Here is a 20,203-nt window from a genome sequence, read left to right as displayed (position 1 = left end):
AAAGAACAGTCTGTGATCTGCCAGTGTAGTGGAAAGCAAGGCTAACGGCTGAGGCCTTCCCTGGGGCTGCTGCCCCCTGCAGGTCACAGCGGGCACCCAGCAGCTGGGGAAAGCTGTCACCTGGGGAGAAGAGGGAGATGGCCTGCATCAGCACGTACTCCTCCTCACGCAGCTGTAGCTTCTTCAGCATGCAGTGGAATTTCATCAACGGGTCCAGCAGGAGCTTCTGGAAGCCGCCTGTGGATGCACATAGAGTAGACAGCCAGTACCTCAGGAACCTGCCCCAAGAACCCAGGGGTCTCTCACGGAGCTCTTTCCCTCCCTCCCCCTGCCAGGCATCTCTTGGGCACCATTAGGGTCTTCGAAGCAGTAAGCCAGCCGACCGCACTCCCAGGTTCCTGTTTCCGTGTCGAACATCGTGTTGAACCTCAGGATGCACATCTCGAAAGTGGCCCCCTTCAGCAGGGAGATCTGGTCCTCGATAGGCAGCTCCCTGGCAGCAAGGACAGGAGGGGTTGGCAGCCCCTAGGCGGGCTGTCCAGGAGCTGGCACCAGTCCCTAGCTCATAATTCAAAAGTTGAAGAAAAGAGGGGTGGAGTAGCTTGCCTCCTCCTGAGGATGCAGTTCCTTCCAGGTCATCCCCAATCTCTCTCCCTCGTAATCCAGGCCATCAGGTTACTTCACTCACCAAGATCTGCTCTCCTACTACCTCTGGGAGCTCTCCGAGCTTCCTTAGTTTTGTGTCCAGCCCCCTTACAGCCTAGCCCATCTCTTCTGACACCCTACACAGCCTCTAACTAACACTTGATATCTCGGTTCTTCCTTGTTATTTTGCCCACACACCACACACACACACACACACACACACACACACACACACACACACACACCCTTCCCCCGGAGCTGAGGACCGAACCCAGGGCCTTGCGCTTGCTAGGCAAGCACTCTACCACTGAGCTAACTCCCCAACCCCTGGTTTTTCCTTGTTAGCCTCATAAGCTTTTGCCTTTGTTTGCCTACCTGGAATGATTGTCCCTTTAAGAAAACCCTGATGAGTTTTTGGGTCAAGTAGTGTCTTCCCAGAAGTGTGTCTACAGAGTGGAATCCTTCTACACATGTCATACCTTGCACTGGAAATATCTGCTACCTGATTTAAATTTAACACATCCACGTTCCCAGTAATGTTTCTCTCCAGTGATGACAGCCTCGTGTTCCACTCCTATTATCTGCTCCCTGCCTGACAATGTGCTTCCTGCAAGTGTGATTCAATCCCACTGGAGCAGGCTGGGCAGGGCAAGGTGGAAGACTGGAGTGCAGATTACCCCTAGCACTGCAGACTACGTCTTGTGGAGAAGTGGTTCCCATCACTCCAGCTGGTTCTCTTGCTGACACCATGTGTCATGGTTGATGGCTCCATGGCCAGCTCTGGGGAGGTGTGGTCTGTTAGACTACAGGACTGTCCACCTTCCCCATGGCCTGCTTGATGGCAGACAATTAGAAATCCTACGTCTGTCTCTTCTTCTTCTAAGAACCTCCTTCTTTTCCTGCCAACTCAACTCTTACTTTGAGATTGTCCAGTCATGGTTTCTGTCCTTATGGGGGATAGGAAGGTCTGATGACCAGCATGTACTAATCTTCTTCTTCTATTATTTTACACATCAACCCTACAGAATTGACACCATTAGCTCCCATCCCAAAATGGGAAGGCAACGGAGCCACTGAACCATCCTGGGAGGGGGCTCGTTCTCCAGCAGCAGTGGTCCTCCACTGACTGGGACAGCACAGTGCCTCTTGGCACCGGTTTCTCCCAAGTTCATGGGGGGTTGGTGCAGGTTCTTTGCAGCCTTTGACCATTTCCTCTTACTTTCTACATCTGCTCACGCAGCCTTCAGGACCTACCTGAAGTGGGATATGACTTTGGCGAAGTTGATGACGCCCTTGAACATGTAGGTTGACACATCGGCCAGGTGCGGCAGGAGGGGGATGATCTCTTTCCCGTCGCTCTTGGAGGGAGGTTGGTAGTTCCAGATGCTGCCGTCTTCTCCGCGCAGCTGCACAGAGATCTTCATTGGAACACTGTCTTTCATGATTTGACTCCATGTGGCAGGGTCTTCCAACAGTGAGGCCTGCAGAACCTCCGGAAGCTCGCAGTCACTGTGAAACACCGCAGGTAGCTGGGATGAAGGGCAGGAGGCAAAGAGATGAGGGGGCAGTGCGCTATCATAGACAAGTCCCCACATAGGCTCCAGGTGACCAGCTGCAGTCACGATCACAGGCGTGCGCACGCGTGTGCATCCATGTCTACACAGAGCCCGTGTTTCTTCTCTCAGGTTGTCTCCTGACACGCGTGTTCTATGAGTTAATATAGTCATACCCCTGCCTCGTCAGTGTGAAGGAACGGTAAGGACAGCCTTTTTGCATAGTGTACCCTGAGCATCCCTCTGTTTGGCAGCTATAAATGGAGATACACATACTGAGGCTAGACCATTCTTCTGTGCTAGTCCAGTCACCTGAGGCTAGACCATTCTTCTGTGCTAGTCCAGTCACCTGAGCTACTTGTCACCATTCAGGGGGAGTGAAAGAGGGGGGTGGTGACACTGGGAACAAAGACAGAGCTAGCCAACAGGAAGTCCATACCCCTTCTCTTCCTGACTCCTTCTCATGTCTCAGGGAGGGCAACATGTCTGCCTCTGCTTAATTTTAACCCAGTTCCTACCCACTGAGGACAGAGAAGATTCTCCAACCTGAGTCGGCTGGGAAATCACCAAAAGGTTTCCCATCCCAGAGTTTGAGGTCGGGAGCAAGATACGTTTCTAGCAAGTTCTCAGGATATTCTGATGCCTCTGACCACAAGAAACCCTGGGAAAGTGACCCGGGCTTTGAGGAGCTGGCGTAGCCATGGATGTGGTCACAGCTCTGAGCCCCCTACCCGGAAATCCTTGAAGTGGGAGAAAGTTGTGTCAAAGGTTTGCATCTGAGCGTCCATCAGCTCCTGGATCAGCGCCTGCTGTTCTTCTGTCAGCCCCTGCCCTCCAGGCGGTGGAGCCTCAATCTTTTCCCTCTTCTTCCTCTTGATCAAGGCCCGCCTCTGTTCCACAGCGGCATCAGACATGATCACTGTGTGTTAACAAAGAGGACTCGGTATATGTGCCCCGGCAGGGTCTTCTACCTCTCCCAACCCCCATACACTGCCAGGACAACAGTAATGACTGGGGACAAAAGGAATCACACAGGGACAGCTGAGAGGAAATTGAGGACACAGCCCTGACCTGCATCTCCCACCACACTTCCTGTAACAGAGAACTGGTACCTTGTATCAGCAAAGTCCCACAGGCTCACAAATGCGCATGAGCTCAGGTGCTGTGGTACAGACCCACACTGGTGCCTCTGCTCTCTAGCAACTGCCCCATCCACCAAGCCTGAGCCGCCTGCTCCGCGGCCACTCACTCTCTTTCTTCATGCCACTCTCCAGGCACTTGCGCAAACGGCAGGCCTGGCACTGCCGTCGGGTCTTCCGGGTGATCTCGCAGGTCCCCTTGCGGAAGGGGCACCTCAGCCGGACATTGCGTTTCATGGCCCTTCTGTGGGACAAGAAAGAGAATCAGGTAGTCTATGAGGGCCACTCAGCTCCGGGGCCAGATACTACAGGCCACATGACTGGTCTTCAGCCCTGCCAGCAGCAGGTAGCGCACACCAGGGATTTTATGGGGCAGGTGTAGATTGTTGTTCTACCCCAAGGTCAAGGACTCAAGAGAGGAGACTCTGAAGAAAATGAAACTTGTGCTTTTCACCGGCACCTATAGCCCCAGCGTCTCTTCCGAGAACGAGTCAAATGCAGGTTCTAGGCCTTTTTCTTAAATACATCCCACCCTTTCTCATAGCCTTGTTACTCGTGGTATCCATGGAGATGGTTTCTAACTGGGTTTCCCCTTGGAAGAGGAAGCTACAGAACATCCGTTCCCCCCACACATTGCTCCCACCCTCCACCAACCAGCAACTTCTTAACATATGAAACCCTTTCCCCTCTCGAGCTCCGATTGGTCTGGGATGGGGAGGCTGGGAGTTCTATAGAGTAGAGTTCATGTATGTGGGGTGGGGTCTTCTTTGGTCACCAGCCCGAAGGGTGCTGAAGGGCCACTGGCCTTGGTAGAGAGGCGCCTGCAGGCAGGCTGTAAGTGACGTCGGAAGTCTCAGACCACTCTTTACAGCTCAGCCATCCTGAGTTTCCCGCCAAAGACTATTGATGCCCCAACTTGGTTGTCCTTCATCTCCACATCTGGATGACCCAAGTGATGCCTTGGCTCTGGCCTCTCTCTGTTCTGTCCAACAGTGTGGGAGCTGAGGGAAGCTGACTTGGAAGGATAGAAACAGAGCAGAGGGATGCTGGGAGCCCCACACCTGAGGCTGAAGTCCCTGTGCCTGGCTGGCCTGAGCTCTGAAGCTTGTGGGGTTCAGACCATCCATCAGCCTGGGAGTATTGTCATGGGTGTCACCCTCTCATCTCTGCAGACCTAGATAAGAAGGTTGATGCTACCCACAGTCCCCCCACCGCTCCAGGATGGCTAAAGGGGACCGGTGTACAGCAGAAGCACGCCGTGTATCAGATGCTGGCCTACATGTTTTGTATAGCTTTAGAGACTTGGTTTTCAAAACCAACCCCAAGATATATTCATCTGTCACCCCCTGGCGCAGTGAAGGAGACTGGTCATCGCCTGTCCTCCCGGTAAGTGACAAGTTTGCTTGACTAGAAGCCAAGTTCCCAAGCACAGATGCCTCACCTCCCTCTAGGTATGCCAGGATGGCACCCAAACGGGGAGGATTCTCACACCCCCAGGGGCAGTCCATGTAGAAGCCAGGTTTTCTGCCTTGAAGAACTAGAACCTGCCTTCGTGAGTGGGTTTGTGGTACGTGCTTAGCTCAGCTCAATTTAACCGCTGTTCTTTGCTACTGATTCAGAAGTAGGCTTAAGCCAGCTCTAACCTACATGATAGGGTGGTGTCTTCCGGACCAAATTTTTTTTATCCCTGGGATAAGCATCCTTTTTACTGTGTGGGTTTCCTGGCCCTATGCTTTTCCAAGTGAAGCCAGACTACAACCAGAGCTCTTGGGTTGGCAAAACAGAAAAATGCAGACTCCTCAGCTAAGGAGACCTCAAATTTCTCATTTTAGTCGGTCCCACCATTCTCTTCTGGTCCCACGAGTCGATCTAAGTGTTCTGTGACCTGTGACTGGATGTGGCCTGGCACTGCTGAGGTGTGTTACTCCACTGCAGCCCATGCAGTCAATGATCATGTCTCCTGGATCATTGTGCCTTTGGATCTATCCTGGTAGAGTTAGCCCTAGTGACCTGAGATCAATCCCCCAAGTGACCCCGTGACTGCATTATCCCCAAAGTCAGGGATCTGGGGACACTGACCTGATCATATCATAGGGTTTGCTGCATGGCCCCTTTGGAATCATCAAGGACCATAAGTTCTCCTGTGAGGGACAAACCCTGCTGAGCTCCTTTCCATATGATGACTAGCACCCCACATCTTTGGGATTGCAGGATGGGGCCTTGGCTTGAACATTCATTTCCATTCAGAAGACTAATCACTACCAAAAACTCGGGGGTGGGGGTGACTGCCAAGTTAGACTGGAACCTTTCACTCTCGGGGGGATAAGGGAGGCTCAAAAGACTCACGATGCTCACAAAATGAAAAACTCCAGACACCCCTCTTCCCAAAGTTATATAAACAATAAGCAATTTCTAGGGGAGAGGAGACTCGGGGTGGGGGTGGGGGCGGCTAACTGCAAACTGTGCAGGGAAACCTCACTGATGCTGCTCCTGTCAGACATCCACTGGGATACGGCGGGACCTTTCAGTGCTATCCCTGCCCAAGTCATCCACGATCCTGGAATTAACCCCTCAGCCAAGTGTCTCCAAGAAACTCAGCCATTCACCAAGCTAGACCTCTGTGGAATCATTTCTTTGATCTGTCACCAACTGCCCAGTTGTTCAGGTCTCCTCTGGAAGGGTTTGGTGACGCATGGGTACTTGAGCAAGGACCAACAGAACCAAAGTGTGTGAGGGAGGACCAATTTCATGGCCCCCAAAGAGAGTGATAAGAGATGCGGCTCAGGCTGAGCTATTTGAGAGTAGAGAATCATTGGGGGAGGACCCCGGGTAGCTGTTTTCCTTTACATGACACAGAGTGACAAATCCCCTCGGTAAATGGGGACTGACGCTCAAGTATGGGGACACTCTGCAAACTGATGATGGGCCAGAGAGCCCCGTTGAAAAGGGAGGAAGTATATTGAGAAAAAAACACAGGTAACACCCTAACATCATCCACACCAGTGGATGAGAAATATGGACAGAGTGAGGGAGGGGTGGACGTTTGGCTTGTCATCTCCTACACCTGGAAAGACCTATGAGAAAGAAAAGAGGTCTTCCTGGGATCCCAAACTGGGAAGGCATGGAGAGAGATGGACTATAAGGGGTGAGGGGAGGCAGGGTAGGAATGATAGAAGACCTTGTTCAGTTCAGTCTTTAATACAGAGGAAGAGAGAAATCCCATGATTCAGCACTGAGAGTCCTTGATAATGGCCCACCTCAGGAAACCATGATAACCAGGAAACACAATGCCTTAGATCCGAGTGAACTGAGAAAGACAAAAACAAGGAATGAGAGAGCCGCTCGCACTCTGGCTTTTGTGGCTGTGGGACGTGTGAGTAGCTGGGACCAATCTGAGTAAGGTAGAAGTGGCGAGATTGAGCCTCATTTCTGGGAGGCAAAAGCTGCGTAACCGGAAGCCATATGAGGAATGTTGGTTCCTCAGGGAGTGATTCATGTGTCCATCGCACGATTTTCTATCACCAGCAGAGTCCCCGTGGATATGGGGACTAGAGGCAGTGGAACAATGGGGGCCGTTACTGAGAGAATTAATGGGGACTAGAGGCAGTGGAACAATGGGGGCCGTTACTGAGAGAGTCAAGCACGAGACAGGCAGGGGTTTTAGTTCCATTTTGTAGGCCAGGTAGGAGTGTACTGATGTGAGGGTTAAGAAGTTAAAGGTTCCTTAACAAGGACCTCAGGGATATCATGGGGCTTTAGCTTGGCTGTGCCCTGTGGTTAGGACAGGATCTTTACGGGGTAGAGGAAGCTTTGGTGAATCTGAACAATTTAGACTGTTGTGTAAATGGGGTTCTTAAGGTAACCCCTGGTATGAACAAAGGAGATGTGGAATTGGACCTCTGTCAGATGCGCCTCTGATTGGGGTGCCAAATGCTGCCCACGATGGGGTTGGGGATTTAGCTCAGTGGTAGAGCGCTTGCCTAGGAAGCGCAAGGCCCTGGGTTCGGTCCCCAGCTCCAAAAAAAAGAACCAAAAAAAAAAAAAATGCTGCCCACGATGAGGGGCACGCTTGGAAATCCCAAGCACCGGGTTGAATGGTGGACTTCTTGATCCCTTACTCACGTGTAAAGCACTTGGGTTTTATTAGGATCCTCAACCAAGCGAATCCTATTTCATGACATATCCCAAAGGACTGGGAGAGTGGACAGCAGTGGACAGAGACAGGGACCGGTGGGGTAGGTAAGAAGGACTAAGCTCGTCTCAGGACTGGGTCACTGTCCTCCCTCCGCAAAGTAGAGCTTACTGAATGCATTTCTCCCCTGGTTGGGCAGGAAGAGACCCTGGGAAGCTGCCGACATCAGGCTGTGGCTATGTAACAATATTGATTCCATCAGGGAACTGGAAGAGGTGGATATTATTCCTGACTGATGCCTTTTCAGCAGTCCAGAGTGGACTGAGAGGAAGCAGATGACTGGAGGGGAATGAGCCATGCTCTTCCCCTAGCATCCATTGCACCCAATGCTGCTCTTCCTGACAAAACAACTAATACAAGTGATGGAGTCCCCCGATGCTGTCCTGGACCTTGCTAACACTCTCTCCCCCATCCCTTAGCTGCTGAGTCCCAAGAGCAGTTTGCATTCTCCAGGACCATCAGAGAGGACTTATCTATTACCTCCAGGATCACCGCCATAGTAATGCTGTTTGCTGTGAAAGGGTGGCCCTCGCTTTGTTAATCCCATCCCTCTGTAAGAAGAGGTTTCATTACACAGGTGATACGATGTTAGCCCCTGAGTAGCTTAAACCAGTTAAAGGTTTAGAGAAGTGTCTGAAACACACGCCAGTACATTTAAAGAAATGCGGGTGGAAATCAGCTAGCACCAGACACGAAGTTCTTAGGAACACATGGCCGGGCGAGACGCCGACAGTAGACGACGGTATTGTTGAAAAGATTCTACAGCACCTGTGTCTGTGGGTGTACAGTGGCTACCGGTGTTCTTGGAGCTCCAGGGTCTTGGTGACGTTTGTACTCCATGTTATCCAGGTTGCCTATCCTTCGTGTGACTTGATAAGAGGGAGGTACTGTGTGGATTGGTTCAGAAAGAAGCTAAGAAGGATCAATACTTGTGGCTCACAAGGCCTCAGGATCCCTTTGTGCTAGAAGTCACCAGCAACTTAAGAGGGCTGGAAGGAAGGGCATGACAAAAGCCACCTGAACAAGCAGTTCCTGTGTGGTGCTAACCCACATCGGAGAGGGGGGTCACTAGAACGGCAGTGACAAGGCGTCTGTGAGACTTAAAAGCAGAATCAGTTACCAGCTGTGCTGCGGCGACGGTAACAGCATCTTGTATGACCAGGTTCTGGACTGAAGGCCATTTGGATGGCACAGGATCAGATGCTGCAAAGGTGGCGTGCTTGTTCACGGCTGCGTGGTGTACCATCTCATCTGCCACCCGGGCCGTGACGTCAGCACTGGGTCCCCACCCCCACCCCCCAAGTAAACCAACATCTGGGCCAAAGGAAGTGCTGTAAAGGCCAACACCTACTCGCGCAGGCGCCTGATACCCAGGCGGCCCGCACAAGTAGGGACGACAAACAGGAATGGATGGCTGCTGCCATATAGATGAACACTGACACCGAGTGGCTGATGGGAGGAGGAGGAAGAGTAGCTGGTGAGCAACTCGAATGACAGTAGCTCATGAGACAAGGCCAGAACAGTCCATGCTGGACGTGTAGAGGCCTGACCTGAAGGATGACTTGCTGGGGAAATGGAGGACTCGGAGTTGTTGGTCTGGCCACAGTGAGGACAAACTCTGTCTGTTGTCGAATGCTATTACATAGCCCCTTTCACATCTGAGTCCCTCATAGTTTTCAGTGAGCACACACGTCCCATTGAGTCTCCTCAGAAAGCAGATGGCCTTACCCAAATACGGGCCATCTGGCCCCAGGCCCCAGTAGAGGTTGTTCATTTGATTCCTATACCGTCTGGCCAGAGGGCAGCTAGCAAAGGTTAGGAAACAGATAAAAGTCACTGTATTCTCGTGAGGTGTCCTGATATTCTGCACAGTATCCAGACATGTAAGGCTTGTTCCTGATTGCGGCCTCAACAGATGGATGCTATTGGTGGTGCAAATATGTAGTTCAGCCTATTCGACCTATCTCATCTAGGATTGGCAGGTAGAGTACAAGGCCTAGGCTTATGAAACATGCTCTCGTGTGTAGACATAGCCACAGGCCTCTTCCAAGCATTCCCATGCAAATAAACAATGAGTGAAGCTACTCTTCAGGGTCTCTTATAAATCCCAGTGTTCTGTGTTGGATTTCCTGAGGAACTGACAAGAATAGTTATTTCAGAAGTAATGATGCAAAGAACTGGGGTGAAGGCAACCAGATTCAATTCACTGGAATTCCATAACCCCACACGCACTGAGTTGATTTAAAGAATGAGTTATTACAGCAGAAGTTAAAGACTATAAACAAAAGGTACTCTGTGTGTGTGTGTGTGTGTGTGTGTGTGTGTGTGTGTGTGTGTTGTATAAAAAGGTACTCCCAGGGGTCATACAATCATTGAAAGAAAATCTCAGTGCCAGAGGTGGGTTACCTCCTCACGCTGTTTTGACTAGGTAGGCCCTACATACCGTAGACTATTGCACTCTTGCATGGTGGAATTAGATGGTTAATTTCTACTGGAATACACTTCATGCTTTAATTGTAAATGTGGAGAAACCAAGCTGGCGCTGAGCTGGAAGCTTGTTCTGGATGACTGGCTTACATGATATTGGAAAGCCCTGTGCAAGCTACTGGAAGAGAATTATTGCTGACAGTCCTACCCCCTTAAGTCACTGTGTGCTCCGCTACAAGCATGGCGGGCAAGATAAGCCTGCCGGTGCAGTAGTGGCCCAACTGTCATGGATGCAACCAATATCTTTCTATTGGCTTTATTGCCAGATCCATGGGAGGGAATACTTCTTTAGTACTTAAGCCAGGGCAAAATCTTACAACTAGAGAGAGTATAGGTCTCACTTGAAGGCGACTGCTATGGCTTTGTTAAACATGTATATGCCTAGCGATTTTATTCAGGTAATGGCGGTTTTCTTTGTTTTTGTTTTGTGTCTTTTGACTCATCGATTTAAGACAAACTAGAATTATCTGGGAAGAGACACCTGAGTTGAGAAAATGGAGATTGGCCAGTGCCTGAGTCTGTGGAGCGTTTTCTTGATCAATGACTGAGAGGGAAGGGTTCAGCCCATGGTGGTTTGTGCCCTTCTAACCTGTCTAGGTTGTAGAAGAAAGGTAAGCTAGGAGGAAGAAGGCAGACTGTGTATTCCTCCATTCATTCTGATTCGGTTCTTACTTTATACCTTTATATCGCTGCCCTGAGTTTCTGTCCTGACTTATCTTCATAATGAACTGACTTGGACATGTGGGCCAAATGAATCTTCCCCTTTTCAAGTCGCCTTTGGTCACAGTGTTCTATCCCAGCAGTAGAAAACTTCTACTTCTAAATTCCCTAAACGTCCCTACAGATCACCGCTTGCTGTCAGCCTTAGTTGTTGAAACTTTTTGCAGTGAGTGGCGGTTACTTTAGAGATTCATAACCAGTCAAATTAGCATCAGTGTCATTGCTGGTGCCTGGTGGCCCAATGCTTCTAGGCCAATGAAAGGAAATAATCAGACATGTATATTATCCATTCCACGACTCAGGGAACTTTTCAGAGGACTGGGAAAGAATTTAGGAGCTGAAGGAGGAGGTCCTTTGGATTGTAACAGTTCCCTGCCCGGATATAGGAGGCAGATTCACAACACTTGGGAAGGTCATTAAGTTAGAAGTTGCAAACTCAAAAGGGACTTTCAAAGGTTATATAAAGTATAAGCAGAGGGGACTCTGTTCTGGAGTTGCCTGCAAGTCGTGAAGAGAAATATCAATAATGTATCCTCAACTAGGGCCTGAATGGAGACACCTCAGGACTTAAGAATGATATAAATCTACTGGTTCGCCAAGCTAGACTTGGGTCGAATAATTTCTTGGTGTATTGCTGATAGCCTAGTCATAGCGAACAGATGTTTGTTGATGTTCTCCCAAGAGAAGTTACTCAAAATCTGCTGTCTTGGAAATATATGACTGTCCGAAGTGTGGCCTTGAGCTGAGAACTGTAGACCTTCTCTGTTTCTGAAGGTCCTGCCTTGGATCTGAGTCCCAATGCTGAAGGTGGCTTTGCTGAATTGTCGCTGGTCTCTCTAGTCTTCATCTGGATGTTGGTGAACCTTTACTCCAGACCTAACATGCTGTGAAGTAGGACATTTTTTTCCCCTCTTTTGAATCAGTTTGGTTTAGTTTGTTAAATTTTTTGATTTTTTTTTAAAAACTCTGTTTCTAGATGGAACTATCTTAATTTTAATTTACTTTATGCCATCCCTTTCTTAACAAGTGTACTGTAAGAGTGATTTGAATACTTGCCTTTTACATTTTTTATTTTACTTATTTATTTTTACTTTTTTACTGACCTTTTATTTTACTCAAGAACACATAGAGGAACAATGGAATTAATGGAAATGATCCTTTCCTGGATAGGAGATGAAAGAATCCTTGAAGATGAGGACTCTTCTGAAGTATACGTGGCTCTCTTGGAGTACTTAGGAGGGTAGGCTTGGGTTCACCACATGGCCCCAGATCAAGCTGAGACCTACAGACATTGTCCAGCAAGTTGACGGAAAAACCCAAGTTAGATGTGACCTAGTGTGTCAATACAGCAAGTGCATGAAGGTTGATAGGTAGGTGATCATACCTGAAAAATCCCTTACATCCTTCACAGGTCATGACATTGAAGTGATAGCCATTGGCCTTGTCCCCACATACACGGCAGATTTGAAGACCTCCATCTTCCTCATCTACGTTGATAGGCTCTTCCAAGACAGAATCTGCTTCTTCACGTTGTACAAGGCCAACATGGTTCCACCTCTCCTCAGGTCTCATCTCCAGGTTTACATCTGTGTGTCCTGGACTAGAACGGAAAAACACAGAATGAAACGTTTGTTCAGGGAGATGCTGGGAACCCTCTTCCTTTTGAGCAAGACTCACGTGTGGATTGATGCTAGACCTGACATCCCATGGGGAAAGTGTGATTGTTTGAATTGGTGTTAAGAAAAATGTGACTGTGACATTTTTAAGCACAGTAGGGACCCTAGACAGAACACTTATGCCAGAATATGGGAAAGAGCTTATTACAGGAGGAAGAAATGAGAAGACGCTGTCGGGATTGGACCATGGAGGCACTGAGTGGATTGAAGGGGTCATACTTGATCAATGGCTAGCAAACTCATGGGAATGATTGGCATTCAGTATGATTTCTGGGGCTGGGGAGATCTTGGGAAGATGACAGCCTTTGGGTGCATTGTAGCTCAGGATTCCACACAGAGAGAAAAAGGCTATGCCAAAATAAGGTTTTCAATTGAATACCAGACTCTGAGGGTAAAGCAGAGTCGCACTGCAGGAATCATCTCTGACCTCTCCTACACTTGTCTGTGGGATTCCTCTTTTCATGGTCAGAAAAACAGACAGGTGCCAGGACCCCAGAGAAGTCAGTACCCTTAAATCTAAAATCTGGACCAGTCTGAAAAAAATATAAGGGAAGGCAGGGGCATGGGAACAACTCCCCACATCAGAGTTTCAGAGCCATCTCTTCCCTGAATGCAGTCGCTTTGAACCTCATCTAGAAAGGGAAGAGGAGGAGGAAGAAGAGGAAGAAGAGGAGGAGGAGGAAGAGGAGGAGGAGGAGGAGGAAGAAGAGGAAGAGGAGGAGGAAGAGGAGGAAGAAAGAAGGAGGAGGAGGAAGAGGAGGAGGGGGAAGGGGGAGGAGACCCAGAAGTCTGGGGAGGAAGTTTGGGTAAAAGAGCAGACAGAACCTCCTTCCCTCTGTTCCTTCCCTGCCACATGATCCCCATGCAATCTAGAAGAGGCTTATTTTAGAGGTTAAGTCCACTGTCAAGGGAGGTCAGCACAGGGGCTCAGGGCAAGAACTGAAGCAAGAGAGCTGCTTACTGTCTCCCAGGTTCACGGTCAGCTGTCTTTTTTTATATAGCCCAGGCCCTGTCCTGCCTAGAGACGGCATGCCCACAGAGGGCTGGGCTCTCCTACAGCAATTAGCAATAAGGAAAATGCCTTACAGGTCAATCTGAGGGAAGCAATTCTTCTGGTGAGGTTCCTGAAGGGTTAATCACTTGACTGCCTCAGGTTGGCTGTGAAAATCAAGTCTGGAAAGCTGACTTGACAATTAGCACCTGTGGGCTGTTAGGCTCCTGGCTGCCTCTGATAAGATCAGCATTTGTACCTCAGTTGGCATTTAGCCCTTGGAGAGACTGGAGGCGGCAGGGGAGCTGAACCACAGGAATCTCCCATCCCCAAAGCTCCTTTTCCACCTCTTCTATGTCCAAGTTGCCTCCATCCATCCTGATTTGACAGTCCCCTCTTCCCAAGTAACTCTAGGTTGGCGTCAGGTTGACAGTGGAGGATAACTGTGACACTACTCAAAGGCCAGCTAACCTTGAGGAGGTAATGTCACCTATCCCCCAATTCAGCTGAGTCAGCTGTGAAAAGTTTCCCAGGTCAACAGGATTTCCATTCCCAAAAGCTCTTCCCCCAGGGGTTCAGACCCTCGCACCCCATCTGTCACCTTCTGGATGATAAGCCAGGGAGAAGGTGCTCCTCCCCTCCCTCTTCCTCATGGAAGCCAGGGCTCCGAGGGCAGAAATGAAACATTTCAGAAGAGGAGAGAATATTTGCAGACTGTTTATCTGACAGCAGATTGACATCCAGTCTAAGGAACTCAATACAAAACAGAGAAAAGGTTCTACATCAGACAAAATGAGGCCGTGAGCTAGGTGTAACAGCACATTATGCCTGGCATCCACCCAAGTTTACAAAAAGATCCTTTTCAAAAGGGGAGGGGAAGACTGTATAAATTATCTGAATAGACTTATAATCCCCCAGCACCAAAGGACCTGAATGGAATTCCCTCCTACTTCTAGCAGTCACATCTAGGGGTCTCCTTCCCCCCAGCAACCCTGAGCAGCTCAGGAGAGGTGTGGCGCTCATTTCCCTGAACCACACAGACCTCATTGGAACTAGTTGGTCAGATTAGTGCCCCCCCCCCACCAACCCCAACCACCATCATCCTTCCTCTGACATCCTCTAACCCTGGCCTCTCAGAACAGAAGTGCATTTCCTACTACCTCAGGATCTCAGGACCTCGGTAGAGCCTGGTTTGCAACTAAGAGGCCGTTTCTCCTTCCTGCTAGCATCCTAACTCCCAGCCCTCCAGGGTGGAGATTGTTCTCAGCATCCTCGTTTTGTCTCCCTCATTCCATCACTCTAACCTCTAGCCCTTCAGGATCCACACGTAATTCACCGTCCTGCATCTCGAGACCTGTATAAAACCTCTACTACTGAGGTTAGTGCCACACCTCCCTCCCTCCAGCAGCCTAACCACAAATGCCTCAGAACCCACCTGGAACCTGTTCTCAGAGCATCAGAAACCGAGTGGGCTCACTCCCCAGGTTTCAGTCACACACTTTCGGTATCCTAGCTCCCAGTGCCCCAGGACCCAGCTGGCAGTCACCCTAAGTCTGAGACTACATTTTCTAGTCTCTGGCATTCCAGTCCTCAGCATCTCAGGACCCAAGCAGAGCTCACTCCCTGTGCGAAAGGCCTCTGGTGTCTGATACCCACAGCATCTCAGCATCCGGACAGAGCTAACAGCCCAGGTTAGGAACCACACCTGTGCCTCCCTCCCACCCCTCTAACTTCCCTTTTCCTGTGCCGAGCACTCTCTACTCCCTACGTCAGAGATCATACACATCTCCTCTCTCTTTGTCCCCCTCATCTCTGCCCTCCTAGGTGGTGTGGCAAATCTGCCTACTCCTCCTATTAGAGGCTCTGCCTGTGTCCCAGCTCCCAGCAATTCGGTACCTGCTTAAAGCACTGGTTCACATCTCAGGTCAGAGGCTACAACCTTTACAACCCTGGCAACCCATACCCGTCTCTGCCCAACTCACACGGAGTACCCACTTGTGAGGTCAGAGGCCACACCTTCTCCTATCCAATCCGGGGACCCCTCTCCTATAGAGTTCAGTACCAAACACCCTCAAGACTGAACTTCGAATAACCCAGCTGAGCCTAACCAGTTGAGGGTTAGCATCAAGCAAAGACTTAAATAAACATGAAACATAGGTGATGGGAGCCACACACCAAAAGTCACAAGGTGAACCCACATATGTGTGGCCCAGGAGTGACACTATTAGGAGGTGTGGCCTTGTTGGAGGAAGTGTGTCAGTGTAGGGATGCATAACGGGACTCTCTTCCTAACTATGTGAGAGCCAGTCTTCTCCTGGAGGCCTTCAGATGAAGATGTAGAACTCTCAGCTCAGCCTGCACCAGGCCTGCCTGCGTGCTGCCCTGCTCCCACCTGGATGATAATGGAGTGAACCTCTGAACCTGTAAGCCAGCCCCATGTTGTCCTTATAAGACTTGCCTTGGTCATGGTGTCGTTCACAGCAGTAAAACCCTAACTAAGACAGTGAAGGTTGCACAACTCCCACTGTAAAGCCACAGGCGGCATAAAAACCCGAGACACTATGTCTCCTCCAAAGAAAAGGTAAGGACCTTTAAGACCGATTTAGAGGGGATTCCAGACAAGGAACTTAAAGGAAGAGTCATAAATATTCTTGAAAGAATTCACAGGCATCAGAATGAATTAAAGAGGACAGAAGTAAATTCCTGAATAAATTCCAGAGACCCCAAATGGACAGGTGAATGAATGAACAGGTAACCCGGGATATGGAGACAGAATTCAGTAAGAGGAGACAGTGAAGAAGACCAGAGATGAATGAAGCTGGGAGTGGAAAACTAAATGAGCCAAACCAAAGGCTTAATGGAAAGTCTCGGCCAGAGACTAGATCATGTCGATGTCAGAATGCCAGGGATTAATGACAAGGCACAGGATTGGACCAATGATAGTGAAGAACTTAAGAAAGCAAACTGCATTAGTGGAACAGAGATCTTCAAGACACCATGAAAAGACCAAACCTTTGACTTACGGGCATAGGAGAGTAACGCCATGCCAAAGGCAGAGAAAATATTTTCAATAAAATCATAGAAGAAATGTAACCAAATCTATGAGAAGAGTTGCCTGTCTAGGTATGAGGCCTATGGAACAGAAAATGGACCCAAGAAGAAACACCTCACATCATCATATTGCAGTTAAAACGTTAATTAGCACAAAACAAAGACAGCCGTGAGAGAAGGGTCAATAGCATTTTCTTTCTTTCTTTGTATTAAGAAACCTTTTTACACATAGAACAAAGTTATCATTTTAAATCTGGATACACCTTATAAAGCCAAGAGATAATGTAGTAAGCCAGCAACAGCCTTAGAAGGCGGCACCCTGTTCTAAGCATGTGCAATAAAATTCTTTGTTCAAAAATGACTAACAATTACTACAGACATTTCAGGAATCCTTGGGGAAGTCCTATAGACTTACTGTTGAAACTCAGGGACTTTTACAATCACAAAGTGCTATGGTGACCTGCAAGTGTCACTTCTAGTAGGAAAGTGTTGATATTACTTGCTTCTTTAAGGTATTGTGTCGTTTTATCTGAGATTGAATCACACCATCATGCATCATTAAGACAGAGGAGTGAAAAACTCAACATAGACCCCAGAAGTCCCCTAGTGAGTAAGACTCACTAGGCTCCACAGTTCCTGAGAGAAACTAAACAGTAAATCAGCTGAGAGTCTCCTCAGACAAGCCCAGACTGAAGGGACCGGTATCAGTTCGAGACCCCAACACCAAACTCTCAGCACTAAGATTTATTTGCCCCAGAAGGACAAAGGGCAGGGAGTGAGTGACAAAGACAGGAGATGGAGGACAAGGGAGAAGAGGGAAGGAACAAGGGATGTGGGGGAGGGATATTTGTCCTAGGGAAGTTGAGGCGGGGGGGGGGGTTGGACATAAAGGACTACCTCTGGACAGAGAAGAGACAGGTATGGCTATAGGCAAAACACAGTTTATAAAGGAACACGGGGACAACACTGTATTAGGATGAGGTATCTAATTTTGATTGGTCATGTTAATTAGGCGAGTCAAAGGAGGCTTTTGATTTCTGGGCTTCAGTACTGTGATAGCTGGATCTTGGTAGTCAGCCTCAGGAGGAGGAAGAGGCCAAATAAGGAAGCAGACCTTTGAGGCTAGCTCAAGGAATGTAAGCTAATGATTTTTCGCAAGGCGGAAGGCATAGTGGATGGGCACGGCATGCCAGAGCGGTGTTTGCCATGCTCAGACAGCTAGAGTCCCTTCCCAGACATCTTGAAAAAAACAGAGACGCCCCAAGCTGCCTGGAAAAAAGCAGATAAAGACCTAAGAAGGAATGTTGTGTAAATATTCCAGCTACTCCTGAAATAAGAATTATGGGACATATACTGTAAAGCTGCTCATTTGCATGGGTCATATAATCTCTCTCTCTCTCTCTCTCTCTCTCTCTCTCTCTCTCTCTCTCTCTCTCATATACATATACAGAGAATACATCAAAGCAATAATGAAGTCTATGTAGGTACCAACCACTTCATACAGGGAAATAAAACACTGGGCACTCATCCCACTGGGAATACCACATATATGCACACACACACACACACACACACACACACACACACACGCACGCACGCACACACACATGTACACCACACATATGCACACAAGCACACAAACAACATACACACACATGCACACTACACATGTGCACACACACACACACACATGCACACCACACATATGCACACACACCTGCTCCATTACGAAGGTACTTGGGGATAAGGGTTGTTTGTGGACGTGGGTGGGTACGAGCATTCTCACACCACCTCGAACACAGACCTCTTCACCATTTTTCACAGCTGACTTTTCAATGGAAGCTTTAGAAGCCAGATGTCCAGAGTAATGCGTTTCGGGTTCTGAAAGGACACAGATGTAAGCCCAGACTAGTGTGTGCAGCGAAGTTCTCAGTCATGACTAAAGGAGAGAGAAAAAATTCTCATGATAAAAGGAGGCTAAAAGAACTTATGACCATGAAACCATCCCTATAGAAGATGCTGGAAGAAATGCTTCAGTTTGCGCGTGAAGGGGGGAAAATTTCAACAACATCCAAAAGACCTAACGGGAAAAAACAGTGCTGGGACAGTTTAAGCAAAAGAGACTAAAAAAAAACTGCAAAAATCAACAAGATGATAAGAATCGTCACACTTTTCAGTGACCTTCTCAATTGATGGTCTCAATTTGTTAATCAAAGACACTGACTAGTTTATGAATTAGAAGACAACCCAATATTTTGCTGTCTATAAGAACTATAACCCCAACATGGACACTGCCTTAAGTTAAAGGGTAGAAGAAGATGTTTCAAGCAAATGGAGTCCGGAAAGAAGCAAGCTTCGCTGTTCTAACGAAATAAACCTTAAACCAAAACTGATCAGAACAGGTAAAGCGAGCCGGGTGGCGGTGGTGATGCACAGCTTAATCCCATTGCTCGGGAGGGGGAGGCAGGTAGATCTTTGAGTCTCAGGCCAGCCTGGTCTACAGAGTGAGTTGTAGAACAGCCAGGCAGGGCTACATAGAAAAATCCCCGTCTCAAAAAAAAGACAGAAGAAAAAGTAGTGGAAGAAAAGGAAGAACAGGGAGAAAGAGAAGAGGAAGAAGAAGAGGGGGAGGAGGAGGGGGAGGAGGGAGAGGGGAGAGAGAGGAGGACAGTCAAGAGGATATAGAAATTTCAAAATGTAAATACACGAAACTCAAGTGTACCCAACTTCATAAAACAAATACCATTGGATGGAAAGCCACGAATTATGTTTACAAGCTGAGGGTATTGTAAACAGATGGCCAGAATCAAAAAGGGCTTCAGTTTCCCCAGGCCTCATTCTCATGTGTCCTAGTCACTGCTGTAATGAGACACCATGACCAAGGCAACTCTTATAAAGAAAAGCATTTAACTGGGGCTGGCTTACAGGTTCAGGGTTTAGTCCATTATCATCACGGTGGGAAGCATGGTGGTGTCCAGGCGGACGTGATGCTGGAGAAGTAACTGAGAGTTCTACATCCGGATCCGAAGGCAGCAGGAAAGAGTGACTCTGAGCCTGGCTTGAGCATTTGAAGCCCCAAAGCCCACCCCCCATGACATCATTTCAACAACAAGTCCGCACCTCCTAATCCTTATTCAGTAACACCACGCCCTAAACACCAAGCATTCAAAACGAGGGGCCTATGGGGGACATTCCTATTCAAGCCACAGCATGGCATCCTGCTCATTCTGTAGTGACCAGCCTTTGACTCTGCCTCTGTTTGTGTTGGATGCATTTTCTTTTACTGAGTGTCTAGTTCCGGCTGCCTCTCAGGTCACCTCTGAAGAGCCTCAGAAGGGAAGCCGCTCAGCTCGGTCCTTCAGCAGGCTGTGTCCTGAACTGCCAGAGGCCCAGGGCTCCACAGACTCCTGTGAGGCAGCAGGTGCCTTGGCAGGGGCACCTGTACCTTCCACTCCTCATACTCACAGCTAAATAGCCATCTAGCCTGCTTGGGGGCAGCATAAGAACAACGCACTTTTTACATAGGCAGTACAGAGCAGGGCTCCTTGGGTAGACTTTCTTCCGTTTTGAAGGAGTATATTGAGATCATTGTTCTGAAAATGCCTACAGCACACAGAGAGTCTGTGCTGAGAGGCCTCAAGGGACAATAAAGAGAGAGGCAGATGTTCTCTTTCTCCCTGAAGTGTTTCCCTTCCTAGTTCTTGAAAGGACAATGGCAATGTATCTTTTCTGACTAGGACACAAACAGC

At 48.7% G+C, this 20,203-nt stretch overlaps 1 protein-coding gene across 2 annotated transcripts in view; it reads right to left on the bottom strand.

The window, feature by feature from the left end:
• Nr1i2 (nuclear receptor subfamily 1, group I, member 2) overlaps positions 1–20,203 on the bottom strand; it is a 41,017-nt gene that overhangs the window by 7,230 nt on the left and 13,584 nt on the right. The window contains exons 2-7 of one of the 2 annotated variants that reach the window (NM_052980.2): positions 12,121–12,336; positions 3,448–3,581; positions 2,930–3,117; positions 1,900–2,174; positions 351–493; positions 121–237 (exon numbers count right to left, since the gene is read on the bottom strand). In NM_052980.2, the coding sequence (NP_443212.1) occupies positions 121–237; positions 351–493; positions 1,900–2,174; positions 2,930–3,117; positions 3,448–3,581; positions 12,121–12,308 (1,045 nt within the window). In that variant the 5' untranslated portion in view covers positions 12,309–12,336. Of the gene's footprint in view, positions 1–120; positions 238–350; positions 494–1,899; positions 2,175–2,929; positions 3,118–3,447; positions 3,582–12,120; positions 12,337–20,203 lie in introns of those variants that run through there. The other variant, XM_039088670.2, reaches the window with a different exon arrangement.

Source organism: Rattus norvegicus, chromosome 11 (genome assembly GCF_036323735.1).
Source record: "Rattus norvegicus strain BN/NHsdMcwi chromosome 11, GRCr8, whole genome shotgun sequence".
NCBI classification, from domain to species: Eukaryota; Metazoa; Chordata; class Mammalia; order Rodentia; family Muridae; genus Rattus; species Rattus norvegicus.
The sequence above is the reverse complement of the archived record's forward strand: the minus strand, read 5'-3'. Positions and strand labels throughout refer to the sequence as shown.